This window comes from Drosophila grimshawi, unplaced genomic scaffold, assembly GCF_018153295.1.
Source record: "Drosophila grimshawi isolate 15287-2541.00 unplaced genomic scaffold, ASM1815329v1 contig_848, whole genome shotgun sequence".
NCBI lineage: Eukaryota > Metazoa > Arthropoda > Insecta > Diptera > Drosophilidae > Drosophila > Drosophila grimshawi.
Genome location: NW_025063692.1, coordinates 20,960,497 through 20,986,149, shown reverse-complemented (window position 1 = coordinate 20,986,149; position 25,653 = coordinate 20,960,497). Strand labels below are relative to the sequence as shown.

At 40.1% G+C, this 25,653-nt stretch overlaps 3 protein-coding genes and 1 long non-coding RNA gene across 5 annotated transcripts; 2 read left to right on the top strand and 2 right to left on the bottom strand.

The window, feature by feature from the left end:
- Positions 1 to 5,468: 5,468 nt before the first annotated feature.
- LOC6565377 (mitochondrial carrier homolog 2) lies at positions 5,469 to 6,754 on the bottom strand. The gene has a single exon (XM_001991276.2). It carries the CDS (start codon positions 6,685 to 6,687, stop codon positions 5,542 to 5,544), a length of 1,146 nt encoding a protein of 381 aa, XP_001991312.1. The 5' UTR covers positions 6,688 to 6,754; the 3' UTR covers positions 5,469 to 5,541.
- Positions 6,755 to 11,793: 5,039 nt separating this feature from the next.
- On the top strand, positions 11,794 to 12,417 carry LOC116804936 (mitochondrial import inner membrane translocase subunit Tim16). Its single transcript, XM_032738299.2, has one exon. The coding sequence runs from the start codon at positions 11,905 to 11,907 to the stop codon at positions 12,313 to 12,315; it is 411 nt and encodes a 136-aa protein (XP_032594190.1). The 5' UTR covers positions 11,794 to 11,904; the 3' UTR covers positions 12,316 to 12,417.
- A 5,594-nt stretch (positions 12,418 to 18,011) lies between these two features.
- LOC6565378 lies at positions 18,012 to 18,705 on the top strand. The gene is made up of 3 exons (XR_004365233.1): positions 18,012 to 18,087; positions 18,146 to 18,224; positions 18,298 to 18,705. It is a non-coding gene; the product is annotated as an uncharacterized LOC6565378 (long non-coding RNA).
- A 1,509-nt stretch (positions 18,706 to 20,214) lies between these two features.
- On the bottom strand, positions 20,215 to 25,635 carry LOC6565379. Of its 2 annotated transcripts, XR_004365230.2 has the most exons (5): positions 25,502 to 25,635; positions 23,662 to 24,611; positions 23,199 to 23,456; positions 21,126 to 22,421; positions 20,215 to 20,681 (listed from the first exon to the last, which is right to left on the bottom strand). XR_004365230.2 is itself a non-coding variant. In XM_001991278.2 (4 exons), the coding sequence occupies exons 2-4, from the start codon at positions 24,502 to 24,504 to the stop codon at positions 21,558 to 21,560; spliced, it is 1,965 nt and encodes a 654-aa protein (XP_001991314.1). In that variant the 5' UTR covers positions 24,505 to 24,611; positions 25,502 to 25,635; the 3' UTR covers positions 21,057 to 21,557. The 2 variants fall into 2 exon arrangements, 1 of the variants encoding a protein (XP_001991314.1); XM_001991278.2 differs by lacking the exon at positions 20,215 to 20,681 and having other exon boundaries at positions 21,057 to 22,421.
- Between the last annotated feature and the right edge of the window lie 18 nt (positions 25,636 to 25,653).

Below are 25,653 nucleotides of genomic sequence, written 5' to 3'. Positions count from 1 at the left end.
AGTGTGTGTCTTTGCCTCTGTGTGTGAATGTGTTTTTTTTTTTTTTGCCAGCAGCAAAAAGCATTTTTGACTCCATCAAAAGGTGCAAAAAAGCTGTGGGCAACGAAATGGCAACTTCTACAGTTCTCATCAAAAGCATCGAATTTGAAATACACTGACTAATAAATAAATACAATGTTTTGCAAGCATCTATGAGGATAGTTATCCAAAATTGAATGAATAAATAACTGGAGCGTAAATTAAATAAATTGCTATAATATTTGCTATATTTATTATTTGTTATAATTACGATTTGAAAGCAGTACATTTTAATTGAATTTTCCATAAATTATGTATGTACAGCATACGATTTTTGTACGTCTATTTCAAATTGAATAAAATATGAAAAGCGCTAATATTATTATGATGAATTGATTTTCTGTATTTGAAGATTCACCGCTTTAGCTATATGCACATCTAGGTCAATGAAAAAATGAATATAGCCAGAGCTAAAGGGTCGACTATTAAGGCAAACGAAAAACCTTAAAGCGAAAAACAAGAAACCAAAAAAACAACACTCAAATGCAAAGGCACATAAAGCATATTTTTGGACATGCTTTCGACTTGAGTTTGGCTTGGCTGAGCTGGCCCTGGCTTAGCCTCGGCTGACACTGCAACGGGGGGCCGAAATGGCTTGACTGCCACAAAGAGCGAGAGCGAGAGCGAGAGTGAGAGTGAGAGCAAGAGCCAGAGAGCCACAAAGGAAGAGAGCTGCTTGGCTGGGCAACAAAGAAATACGGAATCTAAAATGATAATAAAATATTCATATTAATCTGCTTGGCTCATAAAATATTCAGCTGCGTAATTGTTGGCATTACGTGAAGAAGACACGACACAGTCGCCTGTCTCCACCCCCACCCATCCCCACTGCTGTGCTAAAACAGTAACTTGAGTCTTGCACTCAGCTTCAGTTATGAGACGACAGGCAACGAGCTGAAAGCTCCTCTGCCGGTAGCTGGGCCCATGAGGAGGTTGGGCAGGAAATGCCAGGCAAAAATCTTACAAGTTTGTAATTTACACCTGGCTGCGTTTTTTGACTGCCTGCCATGCTTGGCCTGATGCTCAACTGCCTTACCTTTGCTTGCCTTGCCCCGACTTGCCTTATTTTCACTTTTCACTTTAAACAATTGACTTGGCTTTAAGAAATACACACACATACACACACATACGCACACACACATAATATACATGCATCAAAATACAGTTGAACTTCTCTGAATTGATGCATTCTTGACCAAGCTAGGAAAGTTTCACAGAAAATGCATATATGTATTCTCGAGTTGTGAAGACTTATAAAATATGATTTAATTTCCGAGCGACTACTATAGTATGGCTACATAAGCCCAGCTCAGTGTGTGTGTGTGTGTGTGTGTGTCACATTGGCAAATCCCATTAAGGTATTCATAATTGGTTATAATTTTGGTTGATTTCATTAGCATATGTAACATTTTAATTTGATGTGCGAAAAGTGAATGAAACTCTTTACACACACAAGCAGACACACACACACAAACCGCAACTCATATGCATAATCAACGATGGCTCATTAACTTGGCAGATGATTGTTGTTATTGTTGTTGCTGCTGTTGGTGTTAATTACGCGTCACATATGCGGTGATAATATACACAATATCATTCTCATCACTTGTTTTACATCAAAATTACGTCGATTAACACCTTTTCCGTCTGCCTGTTCATGCTTGTGTGTGTGTGTGTGTGTGTGTGTGTGTGTGTGTGTGTGTGTGTGTGTGTGGTTGTGTGTGGTTTATAGTGTGTTAATTGGATTTATGTATTGAATCCGCTGTCGCGTTGTCACCGGAAGTCGATTGCCCATGCGGCGTATGCTTAATTAACTTTAACTCATTTCTTAAATTAAAGCGGATTGCAAAAACCAATTCACTAAAAAATAAATAAACAATAAAAACTGATTAGCATATATGCGAGTGATTGCCAGATTTTGTATGTTAGAAAATCGAAAACTATGCCAATATCAACTGTTGATAATTCAAGCAAAAGTTGACTAATGCAACAATTCAAATTGAAAATGAAATCCTTTTTAATTTGTTTCCTATTAACGGGGTTGTTTGCAGAACAGTGGTTATAGTCTACTTTATATTTTAATTTATTGTTTTCTCAATCATTTCACAAATATTTAATTCCACACACAAACCAAACATCTTCACATATTAAATTAATCGAGATGCTTGCACGTAACTCGAATTGTATGCATATTTAAACAGTTAAATAGTTATACTTATATATATATATATATATATAAATATGTGTGTATGTATATATGTATTGGAATGCAGTAACAACATTTAGATTACTTTCCGCAATGACAAGCCATTCAAATTCCTTGCCACACCTGACGCTATTCAGGTGGAGTCCCAACTTTATCGTTTGCTGTGCAACACTTGCAATAAATATTAATATGTTCACTTTTTGTTGACTGAATCCATGTGAATTGGTTGTCTGGTGTTAATTATGATGTATGCATGTGTAAATTGTTGTTAACATTGAAAACAATCAAAGCGAAACGAGTCGAAGACACGAGTTGTAAACATTTTTTAGCTTTGACGTACTTGCTGTTTAAATGAATTACACATTCAATATTCAGAAATCATAACTCACAATTTGCTGCAAATTAATATTTATTATTGTGATATTTGGCCACACAACAGATTATAATAATTAAGTCAGAAACAAATCTCGAGTTAAGTCAATACACAGCAAATGTATCATTTGTTCGACATTTCTGGCCCACACGCAGACAATGCAAAATACATAAAAGTTTGTGTCTACCCGCATTCTATAAAATACACCGAAAAAAATCCAATGCATACAATCAATTTTCACCCAATCGATTTCGATTCAAATCGGAATTATTTTTTCATAAATTGTTAAGATTATATAAATAAAAATGGGTTTACGTAGTTGAATAATGGAACGGAAAATAGAGAAAAACTAAAGCAATTCATATTTTTCGCATACATTGTACATTCTACAGTAATGTAATATCCTGGAAGAGACGCAAGGAAAAATCAAATTCTTACAATGAGATTGAAGAATTTATTTATTTGAACTCAAATAGAGTAAATATTACAATAAGATTAAGTGGGCAAAGACGAACAAAGACAAAGAATTTGCTTCTACTTCCATTTCACTAAACGAGCCTGACAACAAAACTCAGTCGAAAGTTCAAATGAAATGATGAAAATAAGTGAAAATCGAAAATAAAAATATTATAAAACAATATAATTAATTAGATACTTATATAATTGTATTATTTCGATTAAGTAAATAATTAATTATTGATCAAATTTTTAGCACAAAATTCAGTTTATGAATGTATTTTTCTATGTTGCATGCTTAGCTGTGTTTTAATTTATTTTCTGTGTACTTCAACTGAAAATTTGTGCAAGGAGAGTTTGAGTGAAAAGGGAAGCTTCAAAAAGTGACCACAGAATAAATAAAAATAATACAAAAAAAAAAACTAAAGTAAAGATATAAAGTTGTGATATTATATGAAATGTAGACTGATTTATCTATGCACAAATTAGTCAGTTGATAGCTGAGTTTGTGCGTGCCAAAATCAAATGAAATCGCTGACAATTTTTTGATCGCATCTCGCAACGAATATGGGCAAAAGCTGTGTGCGCTTCGCTGCTTAGAAGAGTGAGGCGTATATTGTCGCCATCTCGCTCACTCGCACACAGTGAAAGTTAAAGACAAAATTGTGTTGCATCGTTAGCCTAATTGCATTTTGCAGGGCGGCACAAGCAAGACACAAGAAGACAACACGAAGACTGTGAACTGTGCAGGACGAGAGATTAAGGATATGGGATGGGCGATGGGCGATGGGCGTGAAGTGGCGTGGCGTGGAGACTGCGTTGATGATGTTGGGCATGCATGTTGCATGCATGCGTAGATGTCACAAGGCTGTCCAGAAAGTGACTACAGCTCGGATTTTTGGTAGCCGGTTCCATTCAGTTGGTCTGCTTGGTCACATTAGTTGCTGATTGCATTCTTTGGTGATTCAGTCAGTCAGCCCTATTTGGTTGGGTTGAGTGCAGTGCAGTATGGCAGTGTTGCTGGCCGGGCATTGTCATTGTCATTGCCATCATATGCAACTAAGTGCATTAGAGTTGCTTCAGTTCGTGACGCGAACACTCTAACTAAAATCAAGCCATTTCAAATGCAATTAGACAATAGTGCTGTCATATTTCTGTCCTTCTACTAACATCAAGCAACTAACTAACATACTTCATTTATGTATACACAAGCAAAGAACCAACAGCTCTTTGTATAATAATACTTGGCCCAAATCCAGACTAGTCACATTTTTAATAAATATTATTGGAAAACAGTTTTGTTGCTTAATTTTGGGTTCGTGTTCGTTTCGTGATTGTTGAATGCGGCACGTGTACATCTCATATGCAAATACATAGCACACCTAATATATTCAAACACACAGAGACACACACACACACAGAGACACACACACACACACAGAGACACACACACACACACACACACACAGAGACAGGCAGAGAGACACACATGTAATAACGGGTCGTTTATTTCATGAACTCTCTGCGGGCTGTGATCTAACTTCTGACTTTTGATATCTCTGGCCTAAATGAACCTGGCCAACAACAACAACAACAGCATCACACACACACACAGACAAATGTGGTGCATTTAGATGAAGCAAAACTGAATTTGGTCTTTAGCCTAACTTCTCCTCAACGTCTCTATTTGCCCTGACGTCCGCAAAAACACTGGACACATTTTGTTAAAGATTTTTGATATTTTCACTACGTGCAGCTGCCTGTTCTGCATTATCTTCTCTCTGCGTGTGTGTGTGTGTGTGTGTGTGTGTGTGCCGCTCTGCTTGGTATATAAAATCTTGTATATGAACTGATTTCCATCTCTTAATCTCTGTTGACATTTTGTGCAGCACCCAAGAAAAACGGAACGAATGAGTCCGCTTACAACAACAATTCCATTCCCCGCACTTGCCACATTCACCACACTTGCCACTTGCCACTTGCCACTTTCCACAATGCAGCCATGCATTCGGTCGCTTATGAATTAAAACAGGCTCGCCCAATGGAGACCACAAATGTGTCCTTGCATGTCCTTGTTTGTCTGAGTGTGTGCGAGACTTGATTTCTGTATCCTCGTTAAATAATTCAAATTAGTGCAAGCTGCCCCAACAACAAAAACCATTGAACTACTTACTCTAAACAATGGCACCCACTTCACGTCCCAAATTCCAAATGCAGATGCAGACAGACAGACGGACAGACAGACAGACGGATATGGCAAAATCGACACGGCTTTTGATGCTGGCCAAGAATATATACATATTTCTGTCCATTTAATACCCTTACAGAACTTCACCAATGAAAAACGAGTCTGCAGTTTATCTAACTGATATTTTAATGGTTAGCAACAAATGAAAATGTTCAAATTCAGTTCCATGAAATTCCTCGATTAGATGTTGCGAGAAACGACAAATGGATCCGAGTAGAAGCGCGGCATCTGGATTTGTGTGTGCATTTTGGGCAGTGTGCGTCGTATGGTGAAGGCGCCACGAAAATGATCACCGCGTGCCACCAGATCGACGAGACAGTCAACCCACTGGCCATAGATGGGCATAAAGGGTGGGGCACCAGCGGCAATGCCCGAGCCGGAGCAGGCCATGCAGGCGCCGACAACCTGCAACGGATACAGCAGCATAATGGCAGCGAACTGCAACAGAGCCGCATTGTATTCACGCTGGGCGGGCTGCAGCCAGAAGATGCGATTGCAGATGGCGGTGAGGGTGCTGGTGCAGAGAAGCACACCCATATCGCCAAGCAGGCGGGGCGCAAAGCCCGCATAGAATCCAGCCAGACCATCTTGGGCATAGATCTCACGCACACTGCCACAGATGCTTGTGTAGGCGATCTCCCGGCCAACGAACTGGGCCATCTGGCGCACAGCGATCACATAGAAGGGATGTGACACGGCCAGTCCGGTGGCAATGACAATGCCATCCCGCATCAAATTGCCGGCATAGTCGCGCAACGGATGCGTTGCCTGCGACACTTGCGGCACATCCGATATGCCCAACAGCCGGACAAGACTATCGGCGAAGAGAGCTGAACTGACGCTGGCGAGGATGCGCGGCGTCAGGCCGCGATAGAGGCCAATGAAGCCATCGGTATGCTTGATATACCGCATATACTGATGCACACCCGGCAGCACAAGCGTTGTCCGGCCCAGCCAGCTGGTTGAGGCCACTGCCGGCAACGGTTCGTATCCCAATTGCATCAGAACCTTGGCGTACTCATACGGATGCATTAGGGCTCCGAATCCCATGCGCAGTGTGAAGCGCAGTAGACCATTCGGTTTGTTTAACTCCTCCCTTTCGATATGCGGATTGATTATCAGCTCGACTGCGCCCACCGATTGAATCCCATTGCACCCAGCCTGATCGGTCACTGCGCCTCCGTCTGGCAGCAGCTGCTTCTCCTCCTGCTCCTCCTGCTCCTCAGCCTGATCCTGATCCTGCTGTAGATATTGATTGTCCGCATCAACGCTACCGCCGCACGAAGGAAAGATATCCCCTAATTTTAGCTCACGTTGATACTGCATTTTGCTTGTTTCCCCGAATCTAAACAATCCTCTTGCCTCAAGAATCAAATTAAATGAAATTTTGGAAAATTGTTGTCGATTTGTTTGACTTCGTTCGATCGTTCAGACTAAAGCAGACTGAGGCCGAATACTTTGCATGCCTACTAAGTGCAAATGCCTCAAATTGTTCTAGTGAAGAACACCCAACGAGCAGATACCCTGCTCCCAGACCTATACTGTGATACAAGTGATTGTAATGAGATCAATATGAGAATATGTTTTCGAATATAGCTTGGGTGATTCTTAACCGATAAAATCTTTATGTTGAATGTACACAGTTGATCAATCAATCAAAATGTCAATTGGAAGGCCATCAATTTCAAATTGCGGATTCATTTTCTAGCGCGAATTGATTTATACCAATATTGGAAATCGAATTCGCAATTATCGGTAACACAAAACAAACTTAATTTGCAAATGGTATATTAATTAAGTAATTAAGAAGAAGAAGTATATCTAAAGTCTTGATTGTAATGGAACATTTCAAAAGTTGATTTGGCTTTCACTCACAGTGCAAACAATGATAGACAATCTTTTGCAGAACTCAATTTGTGGCACTGTCTGTGGCTGTGTGAGAACATCGAAAGTAAGTTATTTAATTTCAAGTAATTGTGTAATTGTGTAAAGTGTGCTTTCCCCATTTTGATCAGATGTGTTGCAAACCACCGAGTTTTAGCGAGTCGCGTTGACTTCCCATTCACTTCTGCCCGATCCAATGCTGTTCGAATTGTCATCAGTTTACCCACTTATTTCAGAACATGAAATTTCAATTAGCCAGCTCTACTCTATTCTGTCTTGCTTGTCAATTAAATGCAACCATATTGTCAGCTGCACACCCATACATCAAATCACGTCCAAAGTGAATGAGTTGCAACTTCAGCTCTTTTTATTTACACGGCGCTGCAAATTGTACGTAAAAACCGACAACAGCAAAAGCAGTAACAAATGTTGGCAGCCAAAACTGATGTACGAGTCTATAATTAGTCGATACTCTATAAATATCGAAATAGTACATTTGGAGATGTAACGGAATAGACTAACAACAACATAATTATAATTAATCAAGTAATTGCCACTTGGTATATTAAATAAATAATTCTGTAATTAATGATAATTAGTTTCAATATAAGGAAAAAGGATTTTCAACTTAAAGAGTGCCCAACACGATCAGCAAACTTAAATTCTGTAGAGAATATGTGGGGAACCATTTCTCCTCAAGATTAGGCTAGTGCCTTCACTGGAATCGTGCAAGATGTGTATTGGCAGATATGCAGATATCACATTCATTGTGAAATTGATTGAAATGAATAGGTATTTCATATTACCGATAATTCGCATCACATCTCTGCATTTCCCTTTTCAGAAGCTACAATAATTTACCACATGCGTCCACACTCGAACAAAAAGTCGCTAATGTGTTTCTTTTCTCCTAATTCAACGGTAAATCTTACTAAAACGTAGAAAAAATATTTTAAAAAAATATTTATGAATATAATGCTACCAAAGCCAGCAACAATATGACATCTGATCTAAGAGAGCAGACGAAAACAGCAAATTTCATGACTTGTTTCGTAATTTTACAAAGTGTTGATTCTAAGAATAAGGGATTGCATTTCTAATTTGTGGAAATACTTTATAATATTAAAACATATATATCTGACAAAATAGAAAAAGATACTTTCTAATTTGAATAATTATTTTGTATATTATAATTTTCAGAGCGATTTTAATTTTCGGTTAACTCTCTAAATTGTAGAGCGATTGATTTTCTGAGTGTGCGTAAGTAAATGAGCAGCCCAATAGCCTAAAAGCCCACACAGGGAAAAGAAATGCAAATGAAATGTAAAACTCAAACTCAAATTCAAAATCAAACCGAATACCCAACTACGGCTCCAGCTACAAATTCAAATGCAGCCTGCGCGACACGCACAGTTGATTAACAATGTTGCAATTTTTGGAAGCGAACTAACGTACACCCCTCTCCCCCCCAACCAACCCAGCCAACTCCGCACGCAAATCTCTGAACCGGCTACAATGTGCCATCGAATCCAATTCGTAAACCACCCCACCACCTAACAAAGCTACCCCACACGATTATTGCACATCACTAATTAGTGATGTGAGCACCGCCTATGCTAAAATTTAACGTTTGGATTTTCCGAGGGAGAGAGAGAGAGAGAGAGAGAAAGTTAGAACCGTATACAAGTCTGACGCTGACATTCCACTAACAGTGAAATTGTTTTTCAAATCCTAAGCTCGCACGTTAGCCACAAGCTACAACAACAACAACAACCACAGCCACTGGCAATGGCAATGGCAAATGACAACCACGAAACGGCAGCAACCGAATGAATGGCTATGAATGCGACACCAGACACTAGGCCTAAACATTTTCAGCGTCATGCATCACCCACGCTCACATCCACATTCACATCCACATCCACATTCACGTTCTCATTCAGATCCCACGTTCATGTGTGGCAAATAGTGAACTGTTCGCTTTTGCGGACCCTCCTTCCATCTCCCATTTTGCATTTCGTTTCATCATTGCTTATACTCTGGCCAGGAGGGTTATATTAACTATGCTCTCCTCTTGACTCCATTGCAAAAAAAGAAACCAAAAAAAGCTTTAATTATTATTTTTGATTTGTGTCTGGTTCCACTTCAAGTGCTTTTATCGATAGATATCCCATTGCAATTCGAAATAAATGTTGACGTTTTTTAATTGAACTGCATAAAAAAGAAAAAGAGGTAAACAAACATAAACCAAAAAAAAAAAAAATGTAAACTTTAAGTTCATACGTTTGTTGTTAGTTGTATAACAAGTATTACTGTATAAGTAGAAATAAAAAATAAAAACAAAATGTTTCTTAAATTTCGCAAATGAATTCTTTGCAGTATGTGCAAGCTGTCGGCTGGTTGAGCTTGACAGCAACATGAACTTGGTGCATTTGCACTTCAATACTGCGTTAGTCTGTTTGTGTTTTTTTTTTCGTAGGCATATTCTGTCCAGGGATTAAAACAGCCGGATGCAGTGCGGAAATCAAAATGCTATAACGGCCAACAGCGACAGATCAGAGCTGGGAGGCGAAGCAACGAACTGTCGAGGAGCAAACGTAGCAACGTAATGGACACGACAGTAATATCAGTTTAAATGCCAGCTAATCGCAAAATGAGCGGGAGTCAGGCAGTTCAGGGATTTCAGGGAGTTCGTAGAGTTCGTAGAGTTCGGTGAGTTTAGGGAGTGGCCAGCAGTGCAGCAGCATGCAACGACAATGTGGAGGTGTTTGCATAATGAATGAGCTCACGCGCGAGCCACTCAACCAGACAGCCGCAACCAGTATCAATAACAACTAACCGTATCTAACTGTGGTCGCGGTTTTCTAATCAAATCAATTCTTCTATTTTGCTTTCTTTCGAATTGTAAATTTCCAAAAATGTTCATATGACCGTGTCAGACAATTAAATCAAGCGACAAGCCCAAATGTGATCAACTACAATGTTGTAAATTTGAACGGGACAATGGGTTAATTGTAAAACAACTGTTGTCCATTTGCGGCTAGACTGGCCACCCTGCGCAGATTGCCAATGTGACCCAATTTGGCACTGCTCGACACTTTGATAGCTTTGGTTCATTTTGGTTCGGTTTGGCTTAGACTCGCCGTCGTTTCAAAAAGACGGCCGTGCATTGAGCTCATGCAAATGCGAACTTGACTCTCTAAATTATGGCCACAAGTTCCGGTGTCCGGCAGCAAGTCATTATTGTAATTATGTTAATACACACATGACATCGGAGCCACATCCACACACACACCATCTCTATATTTTCTTGGTAACATGCTGTACGGTTAGCGGTTCACCTTCTACTCCAAAAATTCAGTCAATTTGCGCATAATTTGTTTACGAGCCGCACATATTGCGTACAAAGCAGAGTCATTTAAACGAGGCGAGTGCAACTTGTTTGACCATTTTTTGGTTGCAAGTTGCAGCAATAAGCCAACAGTGTGATTTGAAATTTTGCCACATTTATTTGCTAAAAAGATGTGAGTGAAAAAAGGTTTCTGCTCCTGGACAAAGAAAAGTTCGAGTTAGATCCAAACTTTTCACAGCTGTAAAATCTGTGGCTGAACCTAAGCAATACCAACTCTAAGACAGCACAATAAATATTGTCTAATTTATATGTTCAATGGGTAAATGGTAATGCAACTGCTATACAATAAATATCATCTGCTTCGAGGCAATACTCATTTGAATTATGTTTTGGCCTACATTTCAATTTGGGAACACGATTTGCGGTTGAAAATCACGAGCCGAATAGCAGATATTCTCTACCCAGCCCAAAAAAGATAATTTCCTTATTGAAGTCAAGTTGAATTTCAATGTAATTTACTCAACGGCAACATATGAACGCAACAAAATACTACTAAAAAATTCCTCTCTTGTTTGTGCCCGTTGCCTCCCCTCCGGAACAGCTTCAAATGAACAATTGCTTTCAGTTTACACTTCCCTGCAATAAAATACAACAATTAAAACATATTAAAAGCATAACAAGTAACAACAAAAACAAACCAAAACAAAATTGACAGATAATCCTCTGTTAAGTGGATTAGGCTGATCAGCTTCCAACGAACTGAAGATGCGCAATGGGATTATCTTGCTGGTGGACGTATGAAGAAGAAGAAGAAGTCAGGTAACATCTTGTGAGATTTAACATTTTTATATTTGCTTTGTTTTCCATAAGTTAAGAGTTATGAATAATTAAAGTTAAACTCAACAAGCACGAATCAACTCGTGTGAATTTATTCAACGCCAAGTTTTCTTGACTGATTGCATGTGAATAAGAATTTTCGTGCTGTTTTAAATCAAGTAGAAGAAAAAGATACTGTTGCAGTGCTCTGGGAAATATATATATGTATATGTATAGAGCTGGATCTATATTAGAACCAGGTATTTTCGTACATGCACAGCTTTCTTGATAGGAATGAGTGCGAATTAAATCTACAGTTTCGAAACGCTTTTCAACATTTGTCATACTAAGCAGAAAAAAAAAGTAAATTTACATTAATGTTATAAAAAAAAACAAAATCTATTGCAAAATTCTTGGAACAATACGATCCACACACGCAGCGGAGTGACCAGAGAGTAAGAGCGACAGCGCGTGGCAGTCGCAGTGGCAACATGGCCAAACATTTTGCACGCATCATCGTGTATGGTGCACAGTCTGTGGGGCGGGCCTTTGTCAAGGCCGTTCGCCAGGAGATCGATGCGTCACGCGCGGCGGCAAACCGACATCAGACGATCACAATTAAATGCCAGAGCACGGATACGGCTGTCAAGGGCATGACCCTGAACGAGGCCCAGCAGATACTCAACGTGACGGATCTGTCCAATATGGATGAGATCCGTATCAACTATGACCATCTGTTTAGCATCAATGAAAAGTCAAACGGTGGCTCCTTCTATATACAATCAAAAGTCTTTCGGGCCAAGGAGCGCCTCGATCGACAGCTGCAAAATAAAGAGCACGAAAATGTAATCAAAGATTGCCAATCTGTGTCCAAAGCAGCAACAAAAGCAAACCAATCTTAGGCTATCCAATAAGTCGAGCATAAGCATAATAATATTACGACCAGTTACCTATAGATAAAATACAATTCGAGTTTACCCCAAAATATAAATAAATAAATAACTAAAGATACAGAATCAATATCCGACATTCTACCAACCACTGTCAAAAGTAGTTCAAAAACATTTGATTGCTTAATTATTAATCTGTCTATACATAAATTCCTATCTATGATTTTAAAAAGATGGCAAACGTAATGATTCCATTTTGAATCCTGATTTCAATATTAACCTTTACCCATTTAATATACGAACTTATATATTTAGGGCTTTCAGATTTATTTTTCTTTTGGCATCTTGGACATCATCCAAATCTACTCAAAGTTATTTTACTAGTTCCTATTGCATTTGAAGGTTATCTTGCAACGCACTTTAGATATTCGGTTTATCTTCTTCTTTTTGTAATTCATCACGGACCTGCTGAAATTTTGATTTCCTGAGAAAATTGTGTCTTGCTGATATGCGAGACTGTGTTGCAACATTGGAATTAAAACTTGGCATATCCAATTTTTATGGATTCTACATACCGCGTGGGATTAATCTGTCAAATCGTCTGTAAACGAATAACTAGAGTCTGAATCGGATCCCTCCTCCTCCTCCTCCTGCTCTGATTGAGTGGGCACAATCATCAGCATGACTCAACTGCCATCGCCTGATTCGAGAAAAGCTATTAAACAAAATAAGCCAACAAATCGTGTAGAAGATCACAGAGAGCACGAGCAAACAGATACCCAGTAAAATGCTCAGATTGCTATCCTCATCGACCCATTCCCCTTTAGCGACGCCTGGGTGATGGAATATGTCCGGATTTATTCCGCCATCTACCACATACAGTGGAGACTCAAGAATATGGCCACTGAAGAGTTAAGAGTTAAGAAAAATCGATAATACAATCCATTTCTACACACTTTTCTTGTTGTTGCTATAAGCTTCTGCGCTTGAATTTAACTCAAAATCAGATTTCAGAAACTGAAAATGTTTTTGACTGCTTGCCAAAAGCTTCTGCATTTGAATCAGACAGAAACTTGGTTAATGTTAAGTAATATGAGTAACTGCAATGATAATTGTGGACTTGTCAAACCCAAGTTGTATACATATTATATATTCAAGTTAGTCCAAACAATACATATATAATGCCCATCAGAGGGTATTTTTGTCATATAATCATCACTAGCTATATCAATAGTTCATTTAAGACTACAAATCTTAGCTAAAATCCAATAAAAAATAAATAAAAAATTAATATAACAGTAAGTTTTTCTACCTACCTAATACTCGTATTATAAAACTTTTCCACTTAGGAGATAAACAAAAAACAAAAAGCGAAAACTTGACTTTGATGTTACGCCATAATCCAAATGGCAAACAAACAAAATTAAACTACAATCCAAAAATGATTTCAAATTAAATTATATTTAATTTTTCGATGAATATCAATTAAAAGTGTTCAACTGCTGTATGAAATTGTAAACAAATAAATGCCAAATATTTGGTAAATTTATATTTTAATTTCCATCGGCTCGTGAGTTATTATCAAAAGCACACCAATTTACTTACAAATTATACGGCCAGCGCAATTTGCATTATATTTTATATATATAATGTATATTTATAGATATGTATATGCATCATCATAAAGACCTACATGCACACACAAAGCAAACGAAACAGCTGACGGGCCTGGTGTTTATGGCCACGACGTACCCGCCCTTCCTGCAATGGGCTTGCACGGATTTGATTTGCCCATCGCCCTTAAATTGTAGTTGACGACTAATTTATTCCATGCTCCCGGTGATTCTCCCCTGTATTTAACTTACTCACAGATCATCGTTATTTCCTTACAATTTATTAACAAACATTATATGGTATAATGTAGTAATTACTAAATACTAATCGGGTATCTTGCCAAATCCGATGAAACCAAAATAAAAAATTGAACATATATGAAGATTACTTTAGGTGGCCCTCAATCCCTATCCTACCCTACTAGAGCTCCGATATAAGTATTCGGTGTGTGGGGGGCTCGTGCAAAAATGGATTCCCCAATTTGGGCTTGGCACTGATCACATGCGCGCAGTCGACTTGCACTCGACAGGGCGTGGACCTGATTTTTTTTTTGACATGTATTTCTCTTTGCCCTTTTTTTTACAATTTGTAGTTTAATTTGGATTCTGGGTCGATTGAGTTTACTGCGCTCGAACTACGCGGCTGGTTACTGAAGGCTTATCCTATTCTGATGGCACTTATTCCATACCGGAACGCACTCACCGGCTGAAGAAATACCGTCGGTGCGCTTGCGCGCTGCCAATATCAGGGGATGGTGTATTCGCCTAGTGTTTCCCTCGCAGTAGCGTATCCAGCAATTTTTGCACGACGGCCAGGTCGTTGTTGCGTCAACTTCAGAGCATATGACATAAATTATACAATTGCGGCGTGACCTGCCGTCGGCCACCTAAACATAAACCACAAAACTAGAACAGCACAACAAATATGCAGGGATAAGGCACTCCTAAAGGTACTTCAACATTTGCTCGTACAGCACAAAAATTTAAGCGCTATGGACCACGACCTGCCTCACTGCGTTTTTTCTTTTCCACATGTGTTACTTGACCCTAACCCTCAACGCGCCACCTTGCGGATAATGTCCTTACATGCAACGCTTATCTCGCTGACCCTGCCAAATTGCTCCCTCTTTTCAGCAATGTGGTCCTTTAAATTTCGCTTTTGGTTGTGGCATACGATAATTGAATATCGATATGTCTGCAAATGCAACATCTTGTACCCTCTGACTATTAAACGGGTAATTGGGGTCTATGGCCCAAGTATTCTAATTTGTAAGCATCATTTGAATGGCGTAAGCCAGTGTACAGGGTATTTCATCAGCAGTCATATATTCTCGCTTAGATCACGCTCGACTTTTTCTTATCTATATACATGCATATGAGTGTGTGCGTGCATTTAAAATGTAATTTGCATGACGCACTTCGCAATGTGATTTATTTATGCACATTATTGAAACACGCTGCTCTCTATGAAAATAAAATAAAAGAAAATTGGCCGCAATTATGGACAGAACAACTTTACTGCCAGAATGATAATCAAAATTTCAGAGCAGCAACGCAGAAGCGGCAGAGAAGAGGGCGAACAAAAAGAAAGGGAAACGAAGAAGCATAGGAAGAAAAAGCACTTAAGACGAAATGCATTCGAGCGAGAACGCGATTGGTATGCTGCAAATAAGTGTGTACACATATGCAGCATAATAAATTTGTAGGCAGAGCTTCGATTTCAACAATCGCACATGCAAAAGTCAACAAATCTAATATATGTATATATATATATATAAATTTTGCATGCATATATAAATCTTTCAAGCCAAGTTCAGTGAGGACAATAATAATAATTATTTCGCAATTTTAATCAATATTCGAATGCTATGCTTCCTTCCAATTGACGCGCCCAACCTGCATACCAAACCTAGTAAAGAACGCACCCACACATATGCACAGCAGCTGCAGCTGATAAGCAGCAAAGTCGACGCCGACGCTGATGCCGCTGCGATTTGCGTTCGTCGTTTTTTAGTATGTATTGGAAAACTATTCAAATCTAATGGCACGAAAGAGAATAATGACGCACAATACACTTCGACAGCTTAAGCGGATTCACATGATTACAAGAGGCGCACACACATACACCCACACCCACACACACACGCATATATGTACATATACCAATGCTGATGCATAGTAGAGTAATGATGTCTGCCGTCTGTCGATGTTTGCAGAAACTTGTTAACCATTTGAAGTCGACAAATGTCGTGCGCCCTCGAGCACTGTTATAAGGATGCGCCACTTGACTAACTTGGCTTGGCCTCCTCCAATTTGTGCTCTGAGACGCGTCCAAGTGCCGTTACTTATGCGCTTATTTGGATTTTGTTCTTCCATTTTCATTTAGCGACATTTAAATGCATCATACGCACTAAATCCAAATCCGCAATTAGTAAAGTAACATCATTAAAACAATGCGTGCAGCGTTTTTTCGCGGACAGCGCTGCCAGACCAGCCCAGCTAAAATCGTTCGCTTCAATTACATAAACAAACAATAATCGATGGACAAGGGAATGGGGAAGGGGGTGGTGGTAGTTGCTTTTTAAAATTGGCTTTAAAATATGCAAAGCATGCTGCATATGCACCGAGTGAGAATGACATGTTGCTGCACATGGCTATGCCCATGATTTACTAATTTATATTATTATTCAAATCATATTATTTCATCTTTACATCACGCACAGCGTGAACAAGAAAAAAACACAAATATAAATATATGAAGAAAAAAAAATGGAGTGGCAACATGCAAATAATCATATTACGCAAACACGCACGCCGCTTGACAACAACAATGATGAAGTACAACAATAAGCCACATAGACAGCGAGTGCGAGAGACATAGCGAGAGAGGGAGAGAGAGACTTGGTGCTCGACCAATCCAATTTGATGCGAAGATGACGCCGCCTGCTGTGCCAGCATTTCAGCACCCACAATGCTGCCATATCACGCTCAAGCACAGTCGCAGTCACAGCCAGAGCTGCTGCCGCCTACACACACACATACAATGAAATTTGTTTGTTTTTTTGCTGCTTTCGTTTTGCCTTCTTCATCTTGTTGTTGTTGGTGCTGCCCACACGCCGTTTCAACGTATCCTTCATTTGTCGTCAGTGCATTTGTATCATTGTGCTGCATATTAATTTGGTTAACAGCTTGTGACGTGCGCGTCTCTACAAAATTAGCCAACCATTCATTCTTTAATGCGCTCGCTGCGCGCTTTCGTCTGCCATATTGGCAGCGCTGTGGTTAAACTCACCGTCTGATGAGTGTCAGCGGGAGAGGGAGTGGATCAGGCTAACGAATGGACAGACAGAAAAATGGACGGGCGTATCAATTTACACAAAAGAACGAAATGAGCGGCCGACCGATGAGCTCAACAATTTTTACATGCATTCGTGTGTTCTGTGTGTGTGTGTCTGTGGGTGGGTGGATGTGTGTGTGTGTGTGTGGGTGTATGTACTTATTAATGGGTATTCATTGTCACATCCGGCGCGAGGAAATTATGTTCGCCAAACGCAGCGGGATAACCACCACCCATCCCCAGCCTCTTTTCAACCAACGCTGCAATGCTAACGATAAATTTGATGGGGTGGGGATGGGGTTGGGCAGATCAGAACATGGCTGGACATTTGAGCTGTTTTCTTTCTGGGGGTGGAGGACATTTCTTTTGTCGATTTAATTGAAATAATTGCGAAGAATGCAAATGGAATGAGCAGGAGTTGACACAGGATATTAAGCATGATGAAAATGTGAATGTGAACGATATTGATAAAGATTAACTCTTTTGAACAAACAACATCTTTTTTTCCTTTTCAATATCCAGCAGCAGTCATGATTTCATTAACAAATAAAAAAAGAACGGCGCTTTTTATTGTGACACTCCAATTAGCGAGTTATAGCAAGTGCGAGGAAGAGAGAGAGAGAGAGACAGTTAACGGGAACTGGTTCTCAGAACTGCCAAATTTGTAGTGCTGTAAAATATGATAATAGTTCCTTCTAATTTGTTTCCTTTCCATTTTCGCAGTGACAAGCAGAAGCATCAAAAATGATTGCACCAACGAACGTGCGTTCATATTTTGTAATCTTGTATAGTAAGGGAGATCATACCCCCAATTGCGATAGAAACGACGAACTGGTAAATGCATTTGCACAAATATCTAGTTGCCGTCATTATTTTACTTTTTTCTTTTTAGTTTAATAGTCGTGAATTTTTTTTCGTTTCCATCTTTGATGACGTGCACGTGGTCAACTGCATTGAGCAGCGTTTTGCTGGTAAGTGCTTCAACGAAATTACAAATATGTCACAGTTAACATAATCATAGTTGTTGTATTTTGTTTTGCACAGCTTACAATGCTGATCATTGCGTAATTCGCGTAGACCAATGTCATCCAGTTTTCTTGTGCGAGCCAACCAATCGTATTATTGACCTCACAACCGGATGTGATTTGGGAAGAATCGACGTCACCGACGGCTTCCTCTGGGAGTCATGGAGCGAGGACTACAGCACCAAATTTGTGGCATGGGTCTATGACCTCAAATAGATTCGTTATCCAACGAATACCCATACCGAATACGTGCATCGACAAAGCCTTTACCACTGAAGAATCATAATGAATAAAAAATAAAAAAAAACAGGAAGGAAAACAACAACGCTAAAAGCGTTTTTTGACAGGTTGGTTTTATTTGTGGTCAATTTTATTAAATGACGACAAAAATAATTTTGAACATAATTAAAAGAATGAAATTCGTCGATTTTTTGTAGTTTTCAACATTTGGCTGCTTTCAGTAAACAACTTTTGGATGCTTGGATCGGTTATGCGCGGTCCTGTGATGTTCTGTCCTGGCTGCTGTTACTTGGTCCTTTGTCGCTGGGGTAACATTTGTTACATGACCAAGTGGCGGATGTGTCATTGTGGCTTTTGTTGTTGGTAGCAGCCTAAAGTGGCAGGGGCAGATGTGTGTGTGTGTGTGTGCATGTGTTTGTGTGTCTGGTAAGCTTCCGCTGCATTTGGCTGACAAACTGCACGAAACTCGGCGTCTCTGAATCCGGGTTTGGGGCCATGTCGATGCCGGCGACAGTTACCATAATTGTGTCGATTAGCTAATTAGCTGCAATTCTGCGGCCGGAAATTGCCAGTTTGCCAGTGGGCCAGCAGTCCTTCCCTTATTAGCAGCAGCAGCGCAGCTAATAAACCTCAATCTCAGCCTCCACTCTTTTCACGCATCTCGCGGACTCAGGCACTAATTTGTAGGTGCATCCCCTGTCGGCTTGCCACATAATCTTGTCATGAATATATTTGTTTTCTTTTTTTTTTGTTCTAGTTGCCTTGTCTCGTCTCGTCTCGTCGCCGGCAATCGGTAATAGTTGCTGCCACGCCTGACTCGAGCCATAAAAATTCATTGGCACACGAGGCAAGGCATGGCTGCCGCTGCCACTGTCAATCGTCGGGAATAGTCCAGACGAGTTTTAGACGCCCCTGCCCCTGCCCCTGACTCAGGCTCTGACTCTGACTCTGGCTCTGGGTCTTTGTATCGTCATATTTGCCACTGCCTCTGCCGAGCATATAAAAACTGAGCAGCGAGTTTCATTCGGCACTGGGCTGGCCAGCAACTTAATAATCATTCATTCATTCTTTCCGCATCTGGAAATGCAAAGAATGCTCAGAATGTATTTTGATTCTCAATTTAACTTGATTTGATCGCTACTTACTTACAAACAAGCCATTAACTTTACTCGATCCTGAACTGGATCCCCGCAGTTATTTGGCACTCGACATGCATCACTCATTGGTTTTCTAACGAAACTGGTGGCTGCATCAAGATTTTACTTGACATTCTTGGAGAACACATTGACTCGTTCATCCACTTCTAGTTTGGCTTTACAGTCGGTTGGCAAATAATCGCAATTTAGTTACACAATTCGCTTGCTTAAACCCTGTTAATTAATGTAAAATCCTTTTACTAAGCGTGTAGAATTTCATTCGTAGTTGTTAGTTGCTTTCCAAATTAGATTCAGTTCGCTGTCTTTTCTTGATTTCATAGTGTAAATGATGCTGGCCAAGCATAAAAACTAAAGGAAAAAAAAAATAAAAAATAGGAAATATTTTATAAAAGGAATTGCATAAAGTTTTTCCTAAACAGCGCTGGGTATTAAAGGGAAAGCGAGCCATTAAGTTGAGGGGTGTGTGGGGTGGGAAAGCATCTACACACACACACACGCACACTTGGAAAGAAGGATGCGAATGTGTGTGTGTGCGGGGGATGGGAAGGGAGGACGAAAGCCGCTGTAAAGGACGACAATGCAGGCAAAGGCAATAAGCTTAAGTTCAATACATTTACTTGAATTTCCAGCAACGATGACGACGATGTCGATGTCGTTGACTACTTGGCTAAAGCTGAAGCTGCTGCTCCTACTCGTACTGTGACTGTTACTTGTGGTAGTGGCAGTGGAAGTGGTACTGTTACTGGTACTAGATATGCTGAATGCTGAGGCGACATCATGCCCATTACAGCAGTTTTGTGGCAAAAAAGTTCGCAGAAGCGCAAAAGTGCGAGGCGATAAGCAAAATAGCAGCAACGCCATCTCCAGCATTTGGGTGTGTATGTGTGTGTTTGGCGGGAGGGGTGTGGAGGCATTTGGAATGGGAGCAATCGGGTTTTTGGGTAACCAAGTAGAGTGGGGTCCGTGACAAGTCCTTTGGCAATCGAATGCAATACGTACACAAAAACTATGAATTAGAAATGGAAATATGTAATTGTAAAATATTTTGTTTATTAATATAAATATAAATATAAATATATATATATATATCGTACATATATATATATATATATCATATATATCCCACTAGGGAATAGGAAATAGTTGGCTCTAATGTAAAACTAATTTAAGCTTTTTTTAAAAGACTTTAGTTTATTTTATTTTTTGATCGATGATTCTAAAAAGAAAATATAGAAATATCATAATTTTTATTATTATATTCTCCTATATTCATGAATGAGAAAATGTATATTATTGGTATTATTGTTAGTATTATTATTACTTTTATTTATATTCTTCTTATTATTCTTATAATCAGTATTATTATTATTTCTGAGTAAAAGAGAAAATTAACAACAGTTTTTATTATTATTATAAAATTTGCAAAATAGATGAAATGTTTTCAGCTTACATTCAGAGCTGGTGTAATTTGAGCTTCTGGAAGAGTATCTGCTTGCCGGCAAGAAAACCACACAAGCACAATCACACAGAGATAGAGACAGAGAGGGAAAATTGATGGTGGGTGGGTGGTGTAGGATTGGGGTGTGTGAGGAAGTGCTTATTGCGGGTGGGGTCCGAGTGAAGATTTGGTGGCGCGCTTGTAAGTTTTTTTGGTTTTGCAAATTTATCGCTTTCAGATAAAACGTTTTGCGTTTTTACGATACGAGCAGAACTATCAGCAGCAGCAGCAGCAGAAGCAAAAGCAAAATTAGGAGCAGGAGCAGAAGCAGCTCCCTCCCAAAGGAGCAGCGGGTGGCGCTGTTGTTTTTGGATTATGAGATGTGCGATGTGGATTATGAAATAATTTAATTAAAACGTTTTTAGCACAAAATAAATTTGCACATTATTTATGCAGCAACAGTTCGAGGCCAAAGACGAGAATGGCAAACAGCATGCTCCACACTGTTAGATAGAACAAAGCGGCCAACTCCTTGAATGAGAGCACCCTCAGCGCCTCAGCGGGTGCCTCATCCTCCTCCTCATCATCATTCGCATTCGCATCCATATCCGTAATCGTATTCGTATTCGTATCCGTATTGTTGTCATCATCATTAGATACTTGTGTCGTGCTAGTCGTGCCGCCATAAGTGGGTATTGCCGAGATGCGTTCGGTGCTCTCATCAGAAGCATCGACAGCGCTAACATATTTCCGTGTCCAATGCTCGAGGAAGCCGTGCGAATGGGCCAGCATAATCTGTTTGTTGAGCACACCAATCAGATGCGAGTGGCGGCGCACATTGAACGCAAGCTGTTGGGTGAATATCCGCTCCCGCACCAAATGCAGACGGCGACTCATCTCGTGCACCTTGCGAAAGTAGCCAAAGTATTCGTACGGCGTTATGATTGCCAGTCGCTGATTGCTGCCGCTGCTCTCGGCCAGGCCGGCAAACGAATGCAGCTCACTGGCCGTCAATTGGCGCAACTGTTGCGTCCGCAGTTCCGGCAGGCTGGCCAGCCAGCGATCCCCATTCCCCTCGACCATCTGGATCGTGTAGCGCTGCTCGATGACCTCGGCAATTGTTTGCGGCGGATGGCGTTGCTTATCCTGGCGCAGCAGCTGATACATGCCCGACTGATAGGCACTGCGCATCACCCAGGACCACAGCAGCCATGTCACAAACAGCAAACGGAACGAGTTGCGTAGCGGCAACTCCCTGCTCAACAGATTGCCACCCATGGTCAGCACCAGGAACTGGTAATAGGGATGCTTGAAAAGAAAAGTTAAATATAGAGAGATTAAATTAACAATCCGACAACAGAATTCAATTTCAATTTCAACTAGTTGAGAAGGTTACTGACTGAGTGACTAACTGCCTGTCGAACTCACCGACTGTGATTCGTGATTAGCGTTCAGTCTAAACGGTACACTTAGGAAAAAAATGCAACCTGAATTTTAGAAATTCGTTATACTTTCATTGTCAAGCGCAACTAACAAGGATAATTCTACAAATCAGGGGTTTTCCTTCTTGAATTTCGGGGTACAATATTCTAAAATGTTTTTTTTTTTATATATGTGTACCAAAGAAATCTAAAATTGCCCTTTCTGTTGTTTATAATTATTAGTAAATAAAAAATATATTTGCACATTAAAAAATAAATTCACTATATTTTTGGAATTGTCAATTTGTCGGATTTTATTATAAATTCAAGTGCTGTACTATAACAAACGGCTTTCAGATGGAAACAATGTGTCTTCAGATATATAATTATTAAAATAAGTATATTAATAAAAATGAAAGCTGTTTCAATCAACGATTCTGGCTCATCAGAATGTACCCCTACGGTATTTTTGGGACAAATAATACATAAATAATATTGGGATTATAAAAACGATTGAATTATGTTCGGATTCCAATTACGATTTTTATTTTCAATCGGTAAATATGCGGTTCCGATTCCAATTTCGGTTTGAAATGCTACTTTTAACTACGGATCTTCATATGAACTATATACTCTCATTATATATATAAATAGTTGTATTTACATGAGGCAAATGCTTCCAAAATCGCTGCAGCAACCAGAGCGACAGACATCCGAGTGCCAAGACCAGACAGATGGCCTGCCAGAGGAGCGGGTGGAATGGAAAAGCCAACTTCTCATAGGGCGAGTAGGCGCTGGGCAGATTGGTTATCAGCATGATGTGGCTCATGAAATAGTACTTCGACTGCGAGTAGGGCATATCGGTGCCCTCGTTGGGTTTGTAGTGGAAACCGCCCAAGGCATATTCGGCGTTGGCAAAGATCTGTGCAAGTATGCAGATAATAATTTTTCGAAACACAAAATATATATCTAGAATAAGGAACAATAAATTGTAACTTATTTACTTACTTACTTACTTAATATTAAACTGATATTAAATCATTTAAAATAGAGAAAATTCATTTCGCAAATGGTCACAACCAGAATTCCGAATTCAATTTCGATTTGTGTATTTGAATAATACCCACCTGGTCGAATACCCAGCCGGACTCATTGAAGGTGTCACGCACCTGGGAGTTGTTCAGCCAGTAGATGCCGATGCTGAAGTTCAAATTGGCGGCCATGAACTGCAGCAGTTCGCCTTCGATGCCAACAAATTGGCCGTTGGGCTGCCGCACCAGATACGGCATATCCGGCCACGTGGCACACGTCAGCGTGCAGCCAAAGAAGTTGCTCAACTTGTCGGGGAAAAAGTCATCGTTGGCCCAGCGTCCCACAGCGGCGACATATTGATTCACAATGCTCGCCTTTATCACCCGACAGCCATGGGTGGCACTATATGGATAAAAGCTGAGCATCATCACCCTCTGCTGCTGCTCCTCCACAACCAGGATGGCAACATTGAGGACACTGCGCTGCCAGAGCAGCTTCATGGCCGCTGTCGGCTGTGGTCGCATCATGTAGATGAGCGTCAAGGATAGATCGCTGGTGGCGTGCAGCTTACGGTAAACGGTGCGCAAGGCACGTATATCGTCCACCAGCAGCAGCACCGCATGCACATACGGCCTGTACTCCATGGGGCGTTGCTCGAACAGACAGCGTGTCTGTGACGCTGTTGCTGGCAGAATGTCGAGCACACGTGCGAGCAACTCGAGCAGTTGTGGATGCGATGACGTCGCACTGAACTGCATATGGATGTAAAGTGTCTGGCGCTGTGACATCTCCGAGTGCTGCAGCACCTGGCCAAGTGCCTCGGCCAAAGTTGTCAATTGTCCGGTGTCCGGTGCTGGCAATAAGTCTATCGCCGTCAGCGCAGCTTGACACTGAACCATCAACAACAATATGCCGCACACAATAATCAAATGCTGCATCGCTTCCAACTTGTAGTTTCCAACTGACAACAACTGGTTCGCTTTCGGCCTTTTCTGTGCCCAGCTCAACTTAACACAACTCAGCGCACTCAAGGGAAATCTGTTTACTGTAAAAGGGTTAATGAACTGTACTGTTGCATTATATTATAATAAAAAATTAAGTAAGAATGATGAATGTGGGGTGACCTGGACTACGATACACCCTGAACTGAGCAATTAAATAAAATCCAGTTTTACACACTCAAATGTAAGCAGGTGAGCAAATGTTCACCTTTCTTGTGGTGTTTCTCATCCGATATAGATTAAATATGGGCAGTTGATCGAAAATGTGTCAATTTATAATATATATCTGCTTTGAAAATTGTGGCTTTATTTGTGAAACGGAGGCAAATAAATACAATTGAACTGCGCATCCAAATTTGACAGACGGACATTTCTATATCGACTCGGCTGCTGATCCTAATCATAGAGTATAGAGAGCTGCTCCGTTGTGCCAGTTACATACATTTGCATTAAGCCATTATGCCTCTTTTACCAATTTTCAATGGATTCAGGATATAAAAAAGGGGGAAAAAATAGCTGCAATACAGTTAAATACTCTGGAGACATCAAATTACGTACTCACAACTTATTTGGTCTAACTCGAAACTGCTCGATAAGTAAATTATCGTTGCTTTCATAGGTGTTTTCTTTCGAAGCACTCGGGGGAAATCGGTTTAATGTACATATGCCTAATGAGAATATCTATCCACAGATAACATTGCAAATACCTGGGTTATCAGTGGAAATTATGTATATAGAACTACATCAATTACAATCACCTAGCGATAACATATGTGTATTTTAAAATTTAAATTTAAAAACAAATTAAAATAAAAACAAATCGGAAAAAGTTGTTAAAACGCTTTTTCTACCACCACTAAAAGATTAGCTGTGCTTGCAAAGCGGCTTTAGGATGGTTTTAGTTCATCGACGACACTCACTTCCACCAGCTTACCCGAATCCTTGAAATCCTTGAATACCAATCAATAGTCCTGTTAGCTGTGAACTCAATATCTCAATATCAATATGTGTCCTTTCCGGATAATTACGGAGATGACGAGACGAGTTATAGCTTAAAAACGCATTAGAATCCCCATCAATTGATCT

Excerpts from the sequence above, each read along its gene's own strand:
- LOC6565377 (XM_001991276.2), bottom strand. The coding sequence starts at position 6,687 with ATGCAGTATCAACGTGAGCTAAAATTAGGGGATATCTTTCCTTCGTGC.
- LOC116804936 (XM_032738299.2), top strand. The coding sequence starts at position 11,905 with ATGGCCAAACATTTTGCACGCATCATCGTGTATGGTGCACAGTCTGTG.
- LOC6565379 (XM_001991278.2), bottom strand. The coding sequence starts at position 24,504 with ATGCAGCATTTGATTATTGTGTGCGGCATATTGTTGTTGATGGTTCAG. Across the intron at positions 23,457-23,661 it reads CCGGCTGGGTATTCGACCAG|ATCTTTGCCAACGCCGAATA; the intron begins GTGGGTATTATT and ends ATACTTGCACAG. Across the intron at positions 22,422-23,198 it reads TTTGGAAGCATTTGCCTCAT|CATCCCTATTACCAGTTCCT; the intron begins GTAAATACAACT and ends TTTCTTTTCAAG.